At 41.9% G+C, this 16,831-nt stretch overlaps 1 protein-coding gene across 1 annotated transcript in view; it reads left to right on the top strand.

Moving 5' to 3' along the window:
• The window catches only part of LOC130111955 (C-myc promoter-binding protein-like), a 109,821-nt gene extending 94,327 nt beyond the window's left edge, over window positions 1–15,494 (top strand). Inside the window, exons 26-33 of the mRNA XM_056279262.1 lie at window positions 2,954–3,129; window positions 3,710–3,868; window positions 6,637–6,817; window positions 9,648–9,902; window positions 10,592–10,709; window positions 12,889–13,051; window positions 14,696–14,760; window positions 14,863–15,494. Of these exons, the coding sequence (XP_056135237.1) occupies window positions 2,954–3,129; window positions 3,710–3,868; window positions 6,637–6,817; window positions 9,648–9,902; window positions 10,592–10,709; window positions 12,889–13,051; window positions 14,696–14,760; window positions 14,863–14,999 (1,254 nt within the window). The 3' untranslated portion in view covers window positions 15,000–15,494. The remainder of the gene's footprint in view (window positions 1–2,953; window positions 3,130–3,709; window positions 3,869–6,636; window positions 6,818–9,647; window positions 9,903–10,591; window positions 10,710–12,888; window positions 13,052–14,695; window positions 14,761–14,862) is intronic.
• Window positions 15,495–16,831: the final 1,337 nt, after the last annotated feature.

Below are 16,831 nucleotides of genomic sequence, written 5' to 3'. Positions count from 1 at the left end.
AATATTATTACAATTACACAGCATTGTTTCTTAATTTCTTAACTTAATAATAATAATGTCCATGATTTCACAGTCATAGTCTCTCATCCCGCTTCTTGAAGGAAGCACAGCTTGGTGATTGGTCGCTCCACCATGCTGGTCTTGGTCTGGATGCAAGAATGGTGAACAACTCCCCTGGAGTCAGCGAAGGTCTTGAGTATTATTCCCATCATCCAGGAATTTCTTGGTGCAGTACTATCAATGAACAGGAGTATATCACCAGGCTCAAAGTTTCTCTTCAATTGGGTCCACTTCTGACGCTCTTGGAGAAGAGGTAAGTACTCTTGGGTCCATCGGGTCCAGAAAAGGTGTGATAAGTACTGGACTTGTCTCCACCTTCTGCGTGCATATGAATCTTCTTTTTTAAAGACACCAGGGGGCAAGACTGGTTGCTTTTTTTTATCAGCAGAAGATGGTTCGAAGTCAAAACCTCCAAATCACCGGGGTCATCAGAGGCCTTTGTGATTGGACGATCATTCACTACTGCTTCCACTTCACACGTGACTGTACTAAGTGCCTCGTCATCTAACATTTGCTGTTTGACAATAACTGGAAGAATTTTCCTCACTATGCGTATCTGCTTTTCCCAAATGCCTCCTTGGTGAAATGCTGTTTGAGTGTTGAAAATCTACTTTATCCCTCTTTTCAGCATTGTTTCATGTATCTTTGATTGATCCATTGCTTGAATTGATTTGCGCAGCTCTCTTTCTGTGGCCACAAAGTTCGTGCCATTGTCTGACCTCATGACTGACACCATCCTTCTTTGGCAGACAAATCGTCGTAGGGCACTGACACATGTATCCGTATCAAGGGGGTGAGCCACTTCTATATGAACAGCTCTAGTTGTCAGACATGTGAACAAAACACCATATCTTTTAACCAGGCTGCGTCCTTGCTTTACCTCGGACGGTCCTAAATAGTCCATCCCTACATTAGTGAATGGTGGCTTGTCTGGCAATAAACGGTCATCAGGCAAGTGTGCCATCTTCTGTTCTCCGAGTCTTGAACGCAGTTTTCTGCAGACAGTGCACTCAGATATCACTTTACTCACTGCTGTATTTGCAGATGGAATCCAACACTTTTGTCTTACTTTGGCTAACACACGATTCCTTCCAGCATGCCCTTCTTCTTGATGAATCTGTCTCAGGATCAGAGGGGTGATGTGGAGATTCTTGTACAGGATAGCCAGTTGTTCAGCTTCCTCTGGCATTGCACTTTGACTCAATCTGCCATCCACTCTCAAAACTCCATTCTGTAGAAAAGGATCAAGTCTATACATGTGACTTTGTTTTCTTCACATGTATGCTCTTGTTTTGCAGAATCTTGTACTCCTCTGGATATGCCTGTTTCTGACTAAAGTGAATCAACTGAAGTTCAGCATTCTCCAGATCATCGACTGAGAGAGGTCTTCTATCCATTGTAGCCTTGTAGTTCATAATCTGCTTCTCAGTACTGTTTCCGGCTGTTTCGGTTTCTTCCTGGTACTCCTTTTGTTTAATGCTTAGATTATACAGAATTTCTTACAATCTGAGAATCCATGCAATAGCTTTCTTGAGTTGGTACCAGGGTGAATAATGCTCTATCAGTTTGTTCACTGTATCCACACTGTCTATGGTAATGACACTGCTGACCACTGCATTTTTCTTGACCTCAGGATCATCAGTAATCTCACTGAGAATGTCTGGTGCTTTTGTCCCTCTTGAAGCAAAGTCTGCAGGGTTCAGAACTGATTGGACATGTTGAAACTATGGTGGTGCTGTGGCCTCACGAATGATTGCAACTCTGTTTGCAACAAACGTCTTGAAATGTGCTGCTTCGTTTTCAATGTACTACAACACAGTCATGCTATCTGTCCAAAAGAGCTGACCGCATGGTTTCTATCGAGTCGTCGTTTGAGTGTTGAGCGTCGTCCATCTCCACTGAATTCTTTCCTTCCTGTTCATCACGTTTCTTTCGACTTCTAGTTTTCTTTCCCCCACTCATTCAAATAAAGATTACATCAATGTATGTGGCAATCTGACTCGGACTGAGGTAATGGAGACTTGACTCGGCCTCTTCTTTGGGGACTCGGACTCGAACACTGGGGACTCGAGACTCGACCTCGAGGTTTAGTGACTCGACTACAACACTGACTAGAGTTACAATGGCTATGTGTACTATTCACAGAGGACTGGGGAACGGTTGCAATCACAGCATTGTAAGATGGCAACAGATCTACTCTTAGCCCCTCCCCCAGTTCAATGATGGTCGTTCCATCTTCACATAGATGGCCTCTTTCACTCCCCGTTCAAACCACCATTCCTTCCTATCCTTTTCAGGATGTGAACATCCTCATCCTTGACCTTGAAAGAGTGGTCACTAGCCTGTAGAGAGGTGTAGACTGTGGAGTCGTGGCCTGGCGCATTAGCTCTTCTGTCTTGTGCCATCCTCTTCACCAGTGTCTGTTTGGTTTCCGCGATGTACAAGTCACAGCAATGCTTCCGGCACTTTAACAGCGTACACTATATTGCTCTGTTTGTGCCGGGGGGACCCGATCCTTGGGGTGGACCAATTTCTAGTGCAGCAGGTTTTGTGGTTTGAAAGCAACTGAGATGGTAATTTGCATATGAAACCAATTGTTGGTTTTGGTCGTTATGCAACTGTATTGTTAATAAAGGGTGGGGATCCCGGCAGTCAGTTAAGGCTGAAGAGGTCACTTAGATGAGTGATGAAACGTTTCTCTCAATAAACGTTGTGTCCAGATGAACTGATTTAACTTTCTGTGATTCCCTTACCTGGATTATTGAGCATGCTGATGACATCAATTTTGCCTGCTGAAGCTCTGCAGGCAGGCTGTTTCAAAGCCTATGGCCGCTGGTGGGTACAGGCAGGATAGGCATTCAGTTCCCAGCTCTGTGTCTCTCTCCTTCCCCAGCTTCTCATCTCCAGCTGCTCTCGCTGTAAGACGTGTGACTGCCTGGTGTATGACGAGGAGATCATGGCTGGCTGGACGGCAGATGACTCCAACCTCAACACCACCTGCCCCTTCTGTGGAAACCCCTTCCTCCCCTTTCTCAATGTGGAGATCAGAGACCTACGAGGACCTGGGAGGTAAGCTTTGGCGTCCCATAACAATCTGCTGTGATACTGTAAACACATTTTATCACCACCACAGTGGCTTAACAAGAACAGTCTGTGAACGTAAGATTTTGCAAAAGCTGAATATTTTGGGCATTTAACATCATACACCCATGCTTTCTAATTCTTGGCTCCTTGGTGAACCAGAACTAGAGAGTATATTTCCTGGAGAAAATAAATGAGATCGCTGAAAGTGCTATCAAGGTGGTTATAGTGGTTAAAAGTGGGATTATGAATTGAGTTTATGACACCATCATGTCTCTCTCCTTTGAAAGATGTGACATTTATTTTCATGGGATTTTTTTTGTTAAATATCTCGGGATTTCACCGGCAGTATCTGATCAAGTGTTCTTCTGCCCAAGGCCTGTGTGCTCACAGTTTGGTGAGAATCCGTTAATTCATTCTGAGATACTAGCTTGCAAACTGACAGAAAAATGAGGGCCAAAAACATAAACTCCTTGCCAGAGGTAATAAAGTCTCATCCCTTACCATGCAAAAGTAATTCCCCTCCACCTCATCCTCATCTGTGTGCCCGCCTGTCTTTTCCTCCCAGACTCTTCCTGAAGAACAGCCCTTCAGGGGACGATGCAGCAAGCTCCTCTTACTCGGCGTCTACAGGCATGGACACAGGGACGTCAACGCTGTCCACCCCCTGTCCCACCAATGTCCTCTCTCCCCATTCTCGCAGGGTCACTGTCCACGAGTACGCCAGGTATCAAGAAAGTGTGAAGCCATTCACTTCAAGTGCTAACTCTCTGGTTACATTCCATGATGATACCACTTCATGATGTGTTGTTAGACATGAGTTGACCGTACACTATACGGCCTTGGTAAAGGCTGCACCTGACCACTATCACACAGGATGGCAGTGAACTTAGCGATATTGTATTTGAAATGCAGCTGCCTTCTAATGTTGAAAATGCTTAATGACACTAGCACTGCATGCACTTATGTGAGGCACTGTTCTTTTTAGTGAGTTAAAATTATTGAAATTATTGAAAACATCCTACATATTTCACGTACAATAAGCTGATCAAATGTAGCCTGTGCTTCTAGTTGATATAAATTTGGTCAGAAGGGAGCAGAGAGAGAAAGTGATTAGTCAATCAAAAAATCAGTCTTTATTCATATAGCATTATTCAAATCTGATTTGTATAGAGCCTTTTACACAAAAAGATTGCAAGGCATTTTACACGATAGCAGGTAAATCATAAGTTAGGGCAAGACAAGTATCCACTTACACACAAGATAAATGTGTGTGTGTGTGTGTGTGTGTGTGTGTGTGTGTGTGTGTGTGTGTGTGTGTGTGTGTGTGTGTGTGTGTGTGTGTGTGTGTGTGTGTGTGTGTGTGTGGTGTTTTAGGTGAACAAAGATAAGGTGAGGATGATGACACAGATTTAGAGAAAGCATTTTTCCCTTGCTGTAGTCTGGTTTGTGTTGTATCATTCTTACTCACCGGGTTTCCAGTTGGTCTCATTAAGAGAATGTCTTTGAAGTAGAACCACACTGTGGCACCTACAGTGCACAAACTCCATCTGCAATGTAAATTGCCACACTGACATAGTCTGCAGCACCTGGTCCTGACGAAGGTGTGTGTGTGTGTGTGTGTGTGTGTGTGGGTGTGGGTGTGGGTGTGGGTGTGTGTGTGTGTGTGTGTCTGTGTGTGTGTAAATGGATGAACAATGGAAATAAAGTGCTTGTAGGCTTGTGTGCTTTGTTTTCCCTTCTAGTAATTACGAAACTGATTTTCATTGGTGTGCAATATTTATTTTTTAAATCTTTAAGAAAACAAAAATGTTTGAATACAAACAGGTGTGAGATTAGATATATTTTCAATTCCTAAAATATGCTCAGTTTAAATAAAGGTTTATACATTTGGATAGCTTTTTAAGGCAGCTGTCTGAAATACTTGCAATGAAGGACTACAGAAGGACTACAGGCTGTTGTAGATTAGTAGGATATATACCGAGTCCAGTTGCACTTGATTCAAGTCCTTTGGATTAGTAGGCGATTAGTGGCAGAATAAGAGTCAATATTTCAGTTTCAACTCTAAAGGGGGTATTCTGCCTTTTTTTTTTTACAAATTGATATAACTACTCTATGTCAATGAAATAGGCTACATCTGTGACATTTTTTCAACAACAGCTCCAGTTTTATCAAAAGTTATTTGGTAGCCAATGTTCTGCATCCGCCTCTTAAGTGGAGTTTACACCAAAGATTTGTGACGGGACCAGTTGAAACGTACTACTACTTGCAAAAGAATGTGGTCTCCAGTGGTCTAAAACCTGCTAGTTTACACCGAAGAGACTAGACATCATTTCCATAGCAACGACTCTGTACTTCCATTCTAACTGCCAGTTTTCCAGGCTTCTTTCTAGCTGGATACTTTGTAGCATCTTAAAATATGAATGAGGAAAGTGATGTGAGTTATTTGCTACAGTTGCAGTTTTAGGTGATCCTCTCTGCCATTTTGACCTGCTGAGAGTTTGTAACTGTCTTGACCGTCTGACTGCGCTATGAGCTGATTGGCTGTTGAAACAGGTGATATGGGTACGTTCTAACAAGCTATGTCATAGGCAACACCATCAGCTTGCTTGATTCCAGATGAGGCTATGTATTTACACCGCTGCAACTTTTCTCTGCAGTGTTCTAAAAAGGTTTCATCTCATCATGAATCTTTGGTCTAATCTGGTCTTAATGAAACGGGCTGGTTGGCAGTCATGAATAGTGTTGTTCATATGCGACTACTCTAATTAGCTGGTAGTACAAACTAGCCCCATCCCCCCTATCTACAGAAACATCCATCCATCCATCCATTATCCGAACCGCTTATCCTGCTCTCAGGGTCGCGGGGATGCTGGAGCCTATCCCAGCAGTCATTGGGCAGCAGGTGGGGAGACACCCTGGACAGGCCACCAAGCCATCACACAGGGCCGACATACACACCCACACCCACACATTCATACCTAGGGGCAATTTAGTATGGCCGATTCACATGACCTACGTGTCTTTGGACTGTGGGAGGAAACCGGAGCACCTGGAGGAAACCCACGCAGACATGGGGAGAACATGCAAACTCCACACAGAGGACGACCCGGGACGACCCCCTCAAGATTGGACTACCCTGGGGCTCGAACCCAGGACCTTCTTGCTGTGAGGCGACCACACTAACCACTGCGCCACCTGCCACCTCTACAGAAACAATGACTGCTGAACCAGAGGCGCTACCATGCTCTTAGCGTGGGTGGCCTTATGCAATATCTGGGTTATTCCCAGTGGGGGGTGAGGGGTTATTAGTTGTTTACTTTGTTTCATTCACTACCATTCAGCTACTCTGTCGATATTTTCAACAGTCATATTATGTTTTAACGAGGGGAAATATTACACATGGCATTTTTAATAGATTTCTATTCTTTATTTTTTAAATTGTGGAACCAAACTGAGCTAGGTCTTTTATACTTACTGTTCGTGTCTTTCCAGGACTGGATCGGCCAGAGCACGGGGTATAGATATCCCCACAGAACGCCGCCAAGGGACGCTGTCCCCAGGGGCTCCCATGGTACGCAGCATCAGCGCCTTCGGCCCTATAGAGAATCCTTCCAGGTTCAACCACTTCTTGCCCACATCAGGAAGCTTGCCCAGCCGGCTCAATGAGACCACTGTGAGTCCCTATGCATTTTATCAAAAGTCTACGAAGAGAGACACAGTCTGGAAGCAAGCTAGAGCTACAACTCCTTGAGACATAAAGCCACAAACTCAGTTCTGCTGCTGTAGTGTGAGCAGGCTTTTTCTCGGCACAAAATATAAGCGATGCCAACAAATAATTGTTCCATTTGTGATTTTGTAGATGTCAATCTGAGGTAATTAAATATAGTTTATACTAGTGTTGTCTCTGAGTGAGCCTCCCCAGTCATGCGGCTAACTGTGAAAATACTTGAGTTGTATGACTTATCGCCGAACATGTCGACATGCTGATATGTCTAAATAAAAAGGAACAGATTTACTTCTCCTATCCATTTACCCCAGCACTTTTATCCAGTGTGTTTTTGATTTGGATTTACACATTTCTGGTCCATCTTACACCAGCAATCTTGCATAAGTCATAACTTATAAGTCATAAGTTTTGCATTTTGTGAAAAATCAAAATATTAAAGGGTCCTTAGATGCTACGTGCAAAGTTTCGTAAAGATTGGACTTACAACCTAAGACAAGTGTGAAAAAATAGGTTTAGCATATTTTGAAAGTGCCATCTAGTGGCCGAAAACCTGTTTATGATGTTTTAATTAACACTTATGTAGTCTAATTAACACGTAATAATCCATCCATCCATTATCCGAACGCTTATCCTGCTCTCAGGGTCACGGGGATGCTGGAGCATATCCCAGCAGTCATTGGGCGGCAGGCGGGGAGACACCCTGGACATCAAACAGGGACCACACACATGCACTCACACACACATTCATACCAAGGGGCAATTTAGTACGGCCCATTCACCTGACCTACATGTCTTTGGACTATGGGAGGAAACCGGAGCACCTGGAGGAAACCCATACAAACACGGGTAGAACATGCAGAATCCACACAGAGGATGACCTGGGATGACCCCCAAGGTTGGACTACCCCGGGGCTCGAACCCAGAACCTTCTTGCTGTGAGGCAACCGCGCTAACCACTGCGCCACTGTGCTGCCCACGCATGATAATGTTATTAAGAATTTTATAGGGACTTATAATGGCCTTATTACCTATTAAATAACACGTATTACATACACTTAATGTAAAACGTTGCCACATATTTTTATATATACCTGTGGTATATACACTACCGTTCAAAAGTTTGGGATCACCCAAACAATTTTGTGTTTTCCATGAAAAGTCACACTTATTCACCACCATATGTTGTGAAATGAATAGAAAATAGAGTCAAGACATTGACAAGGTTAGAAATAATGATTTGTATTTGAAATAAGATTTTTTTTACATCAAACTTTGCTTTCGTCAAAGAATCCTCCATTTGCAGCAATTACAGCATTGCAGACCTTTGGCATTCTAGCTGTTAATTTGTTGAGGTAATCTGGAGAAATTGCAACCCACGCTTCCAGAAGCAGCTCCCACAAGTTGGATTGGTTGGATGGGCACTTCTTTGAGCAGATTGAGTTTCTGGAGCATCACATTTGTGGGGTCAATTAAACGCTCAAAATGGCCAGAAAAAGCGAACTTTCATCTGAAACTCGACAGTCTATTCTTGTTCTTAGAAATGAAGGCTATTCCATGCGAGAAATTGCTAAGAAATTGAAGATTTCCTACACCGGTGTGTACTACTCCCTTCAGAGGACAGCACAAACAGGCTCTAACAGGTACTATTTAATGAAGATGCCAGTTGGGGACCTGTGAGGCGTCTGTTTCTCAAACTAGAGACTCTAATGTACTTATCTTCTTGCTCAGTTGTGCAACGCGGCCTCCCACTTCTTTTTCTACTCTGGTTAGAGCCTGTTTGTGCTGTCCTCTGAAGGGAGTAGTACACACCTGTGTAGGAAATCTTCAATTTCTTAGCAATTTCTCGCATGGAATAGCCTTCATTTCTAAGAACAAGAATAGACTGTCGAGTTTCAGATGAAAGTTCTCTTTTTCTGGCCATTTTGAGCGTTTAATTGACCCCACAAATGTGATGCTCCAGAAACTCAATCTGCTCAAAGAAGTGCCCATCCAACCAATCCAACTTGTGGGAGCTGCTTCTGGAAGCGTGGGGTGCAATTTCTCCAGATTACCTCAACAAATTAACAGCTAGAATGCCAAAGGTCTGCAATGCTGTAATTGCTGCAAATGGAGGATTCTTTGACGAAAGCAAAGTTTGATGTAAAAAAAATCTTATTTCAAATACAAATCATTATTTCTAACCTTGTCAATGTCTTGACTCTATTTTCTATTCATTTCACAACATATGGTGGTGAATAAATGTGACTTTTCATGGAAAACACAAAATTGTTTGGGTGATCCCAAACTTTTGAACGGTAGTGTATATATATATATATATATATATATATATATATATATATATATATATATATATATATATATATATATATATATATATATATATATTATTTATCTGGCTTATCAAAGGTTGTTTGGGGCATGTAAACAATTTTATTGCTATATCGCTCTCTTTCTGAGATTTTGTAACACTTGCTGCAATCTGATGAGTAGCGACGGACGACATGGGCGATATGACTGACGGCACATCACCCATGTGGGGGCACATTAAGGATTAAGGTTTTAACGTAAATCATTGCTAGCCAGACCATCCTGAGTTGTATGTAAACTGGACTTGGAAATAATTTTTTTTCCCCGCAACTCTTGTAAATGACTTAATTGGACTATTGTTCAATTTGAATAAAGATTTATTTTGAATCGGTTTATTGTTTGCATGTAAAGTTTGACAGCATACAGCATCAACTTACATCCTTCTCTGGCACCGTCTCTTCCCAATCAGGACCCGCTCAGCATGGACTGGCGCCTCCATAACCCAGAGCCAGTGACTGTTCCGTATCTGAGCCCACTGGTTCTGTGGAAAGAGTTGGAGAGTCTGCTGGAAAACGAGGGTGATGCCGTGATCTCAGAAGCTGACATAGTGGACCATCACCCCATCATCTACTGGAACCTGCTGTGGTACTTTAGAAGACTGGACTTGCCCAGCAATCTGCCGGGCTTAATCCTCACCTCGGAGCACTGCAACAGGGGCTCACAGGTCAGACAGAGAGAGAGAGGAACACACACACACACACACACACACACACACACACACACACACACACACACACACACACACACAGATGCACATACATGCACACTAACTTAAACTTGTGCCTATACAAACACACAGATACACAAACATATGTATGTACATAAACACAAACACACACACACAGATACATGTACACAAACAAATGTGTACAGAAACATACACACACACAAAAATAGACACAGCTATGCAAACTCAGTGACACAAACCAAATATACACATACTTGATAAGTGACACAAGGTGTTTTTGAATATGAGAATATTTTAAACTTGTGTGTGTCCCTAACCTATAACTGATCTTAACCTTAACTTTCACCTAAACTGTAATCAAACAACTGTCATAAAGTGAGCAATCCACCAAGTTAAATTCCTTGCTTTTGCAAATTAAACTAGGACAATGTAATGGATATCATTCTAATTTGAGTCTTTATAAAGCATTGCTTTCTCTCTCTCGCTCTCTCTCGCTTTCTCTCCCCTTCTCTCTCTTTCTTTTCAGTTGAGTCCAATGAGAGTTTATTGGCATGGCTGTAGCTACAGGAAAAGGAAAAGTTGATCATTCTTCTGTCACTCCCTCTCTCTTTCCCTTTGTTTTCCTCTCCCTCACTCCTTTTGTTTTTTGCCCTCTCTCTGTGTAGGTCCCTCGTCAATGGATGTCAGAGGACAGTAAACATGTTCTGATCCAGATCTTGTGGGACAACCTTAAGCTGCACCAAGACCAAGTTCAGCCGCTCTACATCCTGTGGAACACTTACAGTGAGTCCCTCTTCTTTTTCCCTGGCTGGAAAACACCATCCACCACCTGAAAGGGGGGCGGGGGGCGCTGGGCTTCCTTGTAATGGATCGCAAATCTTTTGCCATCATCTTAAATAATGATTCTCAAACGTTTTGAAACACTGCTCGCATGACGATCTGAGGTTCCTCTGTGATTTGATACCAGTAGGAATCAACACGTGGTTGCACAGAGGCATGTTTTTACACGGTAAATGATTCGTTTCCAGCACATTCCATGCATTGTTGCACATTTCAAAATTAACAAGTGTCAGCACTACCACAATAACATGGAGTTTCATTTTGTAATGACAAACTATGGGTATTGACAGTGTTGAGTTAACACTTCTGGAGCTGCTCTAATACCAAATGCTGCTTGCAAAAATGCCCACCCCTACAAGCCTAGTTGTTGTGGCATGTACTAGCAAGAAAGACGGTTTTAAAATGGTATGGTTAACGTTCTCTGTGTATGTTTGGCTGAAAAAAAATTTATCCCTGTTTGAAATCTGCTATTGTTTGTGGCATCAACATTAATAGGTGAACCCTAAGATGCTTGCTGGGTTGGCCAGTCTGTGCCAGCTCTCTTAGCGGAGGGGATGGTGTGGGGGTGGCCAGCCTCTTTTGCCAGCTCTTTGTTGATATTGCTGCCTGCTGAACCATCTGCTAACAAGCTCTGTCTGTTCTCTGTCTTCCAGGACTTAATTGTACTCTTTTGTTAGACAGTGAGTGTTCATCTTATATGGCTGCACATGCTTACAGACGAGTCCTCTAATTTTGTGTCTTGTTGTCTGCTCCAAACACACATGCAAATGGCAAATACACAAGTAGTTTTTCATCTGTTCTATGGTAGATGCTGTTTTTCATTTGTGTGTCGTCCAGGAGCTGCTCTTTTTTATTTCATATCGTGTAAACTGTGTTGGTGAAAGCCCGAAATGGACTCTAACAATGAAGTTGTTGCATTTGGTGAAACGTTGTTGATGTGGAACTTGCTTGTGTCTGTGCCCTGTGGACCAAATACAGTATTGTTCTGTATTTGAGGGTTGGTTTGAGCTCTGATGACACGTCTGTCTCATTTCTGTGTGTGTTTATTTGTTTTAGTAACTGATGACACATTACCATGGATATGAATTAGATTATATTGGTCTTCCTTGGGAAAATGAATTGTTGCATTAGCAAAAGATGAATAAAATTAAAGAAAAAACAAAAAAAGCATTAAAATAAACATTGAATCGTCCATCAATTGACAGATGTAGTATGTATAATGAGGCATTTTTCAGAGTAGGCTAGCTGTAAGCAGAGTAAATGTCTGCAAATGTATAAACATCTACATAGCCAGGATATTAGTTATTAGTTAATGCCATTAGTTAATGGATGAAGACACACCACTTATGCAGAGTGCCAAAGAACTCAATCTCAGATCCAATTCTCTTCTCTCTTCCTATGCTCCGCTTACGTAACACAATGTGTAAAAACAGCTCTTTTCACTATTAAGCAGGTGATAACTCATTTATATGCACACCTAGTGATCTTAACTTCCCCAGTCTCTTTAACAGATGGCAAACGTTTTGTGTCTCAAAATTTCTAACCATTGTAAAGAAAAAGAGAGAGAGAGTATGTCACATCTATCGTGGCTTCTTTTCACTGGCTAGAATTAGAGTTGAATTTAGAGTTTATTAAATCACCTTTTAAAACTCGTCTAGGCAACAGATTTGTTAATGCCTCATGACCCTGAATGCAGCCTGAGGTCCTCTAGATAGGCTCTTTGTGCTTCCCCAGGTCCACATTCAGCATCCCTGCACTTTGAAATGCCCTTCCTGATGAGCTTAGCCTGGCAAAATCAGTATAATCATTTAAAACAGACTGGCTTTTTTTGTAAGCCTATTTTACTGTTTAATGTTCTCTTATTACTTGTCCTCTCCACTTCTTATTCTAGCCCTTATTCCTTTATTTCCATTCTACTGTTTACTCTTTTATCATTTTCATGTTTAATAAGTCTACATTAGTCATAGTGTTTTGGAAAACACTTCTTAACAGGTCTTTTTGAAAGTGCTTTAAATTATACCTATCGATAATAATTGTTATAATTACTATTATCACTGTAATGTATTATTATTATTAGTGTTAATAACATTGTTATCACTAAACTTTAACTGTATGTATTCAGATGTGGGCTACCCTACATCGCACCCCATCCGGGAGGAGGAGAGGCCGTTCAGTGAAGAGCTCCTCCAGAGTGTGGTAAAGAGCATCCAGAAGAATGATGTGACCAGGCCCATGGGACAACTCCTCTACCTGCTGGGACAGACCCAGGGGGTCAAAAGGCAAAGGTCAGGGGTCCATCATGTCACTGTGTTTTGACTACAGCCATGGCGAGGCCATCCATGGAGGAAGGCGGTTCTCTTGCTCCCTCTCCATTGTTCTAATTGGTTGCCCTTTTCTTCCATTACCACATGCAGCCAGCAGTATCCCCATGATGATAGCACCTAATTTTTGGTAAAATCCTGCAAGGAAATTGTCAGTCATACTTCCCATTTGGGTGGTGTTCACGTAAACTAGAGTGTCCTTACCATGGTCCCTACATTAACACCATAGCAAAGAGCAAGTATCTTGCGCTGATGAAAAGTAAAACGCACAACAGTGTATTGGGACTGAAATTAAGATACCATAGATGCTAAAGAAAACAACAACAAAAGATTATCATAGGCTTTTTGAAGTGGACACACACAGTAAAAAAAGAAAAGCCATACGGTGTTTGGTTTTGCTGTGCTACCACAAAAAGAACGCCACCTCCCCCATTCACTCCTTAGTTCTTAGTAGAAAGGGACTCCCGTCCTCCCATTGTTGTAATCACAATCTTCTCCATCAATGTTTAGGCAAAACCTCTCAAGGAGAGGCCGGTTCACTTGGGTGCCATATGCTGCCTGGCATTACATTCTTGACCAACAAGACAAGATCCCTATCTTTTACAATTGGGGGTGATCTATACCTCAAATTCTGAGACACATATCATTTGCATTTCATATTTTTCCACTTTACTGATGCTTGTACGCATGCGCTATTCACCGCCTCAGGAATCATTGAAATTCACGTGTGATCTGTTGTAAATAACAGCACTCCAGCTACATCCATTGTGTATGTCCATCCAGGACATATACAATGGACGTTGTGTCAGCAAAGCCCGTAGGATTATCAAAGACCCCACTATGGACTGTTCCAGCTGCTACCATCAGGCAAGCAGTACCGCGGCCTCAAAGCCCGGACCAGTAGGCTGCGGAGCAGCTTTTTCCACCAAGCAACCAGGCTTTTGAACAAAGAACATTAAAGACACTAAGCCTGGTGCTGGACTGACTGGTACTGACTTATGGTCTTCAGCAGATAATCAGTTTGCACACAAACACACACACACACAGACCTAGCTTGGCATACACAAACACACACAAACATGCAAACAACTACACACGCATATATGCACATTTATTAAGGCTGAGCCTACACACACATACACAGCACCTTACATACACCGCACACTATTTGAATGTCAGCACTTAAGCCCAATTTATGCTCCAAATGTCGGCTAGCAGACAAATGTCTCCCGGCAGACAAAAAAGTGTCTCTCGAGTTGTTGCATTTATGCTTGTCGCAATGTTGCTGACTGTCTCCTGGTATCTATGGAAACGTTTCGCGTCACGCGCTGTGTTGTAATGTAAACAATGCTCTCAAGCAAAACCATGGCAACGCTCGAGCACCTCGTCCCTTCAATCCAACTATCAAATCACAGCTAAGCGACATAATGTGTGCGAGTCTGCGACATAAGAAAATGTGTCGTGTACACGACAGCCCTGGGAGACACAAAAAGTGTCTCTCATGATGTCAAAATTGTCGAGAGACATCTGTCTGCTAGCCGACATTTGGAGTATAAATTGGGCCTTAGCTTACTTGTTGATGTTGATTATGCTCTCTCTCCTCCCCAGGAGCTTGTATAGAGATATCCTGTTTCTTTCTCTAGTGGCTTTGGGAAAGGATAATATTGATATTGGTAAGCTCAGAGTTTGTTATGCTAGTTACATGCCATAATTACTGCACATTCGTTTTTGGGACTAGTATATTATTACATATATGCCCTTTGTATTTCCCTTAGATGCATTTGATCGGGAATACAAGCTGGCATATGACCGCCTCACCCCCAACCTGGTGAAGCTGACCCATAACTGTGACCGGCCCCCTAGCACGGGGGTAATGGAGTGTCGCCGGACATTTGGAGAACCCTACCTTTAAATGTGTAGGTGGTGCCTCTGAACTAACTGTGCATCTCATCTCCACCTTGCAGCGCCCCACACTGACCACGCATCTCTATTGATCGCTTTAAAGACAAACTCAGGAAATCTGTTGAAAGACTGTGAATGTGGTAATATACCTGTGCTAATCTGTCAGAAACACAACAGAGGCGCTGCAGATAACAGCCCTGAAGAGCCAAGGCAAGTGTTTTGGAACCCGGCTTGTAAAAAAGGAGTTACACAAATCGTGTTCATACATTTGGATCACCTTGGTCGATCTTTTATGATATGGTTCCATAATTGTTTACTGCTGTTGGTCATTTGTATGTCTCCATAAGAAACACTTAACACACAGTGTTATAGTGGTGGGCCAGCTTGGTTTGTTTTGAAACCTTGTACAAATTGTTGAATACAGTAGCAATGAACTGTGTGTGTGTGTGTATGTATGTATGTGTGTGTGTGTATATATATACATATACATATATATATATCAGCTGATGAGTGCGAAACAGGCCTGTACTACAATGTATTAAAACTTTTTTCCTGTATCTGTGTTGATATATATATATATATATATATATATATATATATATATATATATACATACATATATATATACACACACACACACTCAACTATGATTTTTTTTCTATAAAAAGGCAAAATTTGTATTGAATAGTCATATATGAAGACAAATAATAGCAATATTTTACTTAACTTGAATTGTATTTATACAAAGTTAGCTTTATTTATTGTCTTTGTTGGGCATTGTGTGTTTTAATGTTTGCATACAGTTGCGAGTGAAGGGAGACATAGGGCGTCCTATAATGTCAGGATCACATGGTACGCAGATTATTTTTGTCAAAATGTGGAAACTATATTGCAGTACATGTCATTTGTGTCTGTTGTGAACGGTGATTATGTTACCGTGCTTTATCCGTGTGAGCATTTTTTTTTCCAAGGGAAAAAAGTCGTCACACCACTTAGAATGTTTTAAGCAGCATTTAATATTGAACTTATATTGAAATACAAAATGTAAATTGTGCTGCCCAACCACAAGGTTACAGCAGCTCAGTCTTTGCATTGTCTAATTGTAATGTAAAATTTGTCTGATAAAAAAGTAAATTCTGATTTATGTTTATGGAACTTTCGTTTAGTGTAACGTTATATCATCCAACGCACATTACTTTTTTTAAGAATAATTATTTAATGGTCACCTGTGGAAGAATATGCTGCTGATGCAGTAGCAAATATCAGCATTACCGCTGACTGTCATTTCCCCTTTAAAGAATCCAGCAGTGAGTCATGGGATGAAGAGGGAGCTGCTGACAAATAAAACTATGGGAAATGTGCATGTGTTGATCTTTGATATTGTCCTGCCCTACACTAATGACGACAGTGAGTTTTTTGCTGTCTCTTGTTATTTGAAGTCTTATGTGAGGAGGATCTCGAGCAGGTGAAACTGCTGAGCCTTTAGAGATCATAAGCAATAGCTAATTGAAAACAGGTTAAACTAGAAGAGTGCACTCAGTACAGTGCAGATCTCCGCCAGGCGTGTCTCCCCTTCTCCGGTGCTCCGACTTGGGCGAAAAACCAGCTGAGGAGTTAGCACTTAACTGAGGTATAAAACAGGTTTTTCAAAGGTTTTGAATCACCGCAACCACGAGAGGTCCTTGATCATACAGTCATAACTGTGCACAAAAATTATACGTAAATGATAAAAGAACAATTTCCTCTAGTCAAAACAGGAAGCAGTCAAAACAGGAAGTGTTTCACATTCTTGTCACTGCCCGATCTGAGTCAACCGTAGGTGTGAGTCGCGCATGCGCAGGT

This window comes from Lampris incognitus, chromosome 4 (genome assembly GCF_029633865.1).
Source record: "Lampris incognitus isolate fLamInc1 chromosome 4, fLamInc1.hap2, whole genome shotgun sequence".
Lineage (NCBI taxonomy): Eukaryota > Metazoa > Chordata > Actinopteri > Lampriformes > Lampridae > Lampris > Lampris incognitus.
Note: the sequence above shows the minus strand (reverse complement) of the source record. Positions and strands in the feature narration are given on the sequence as shown.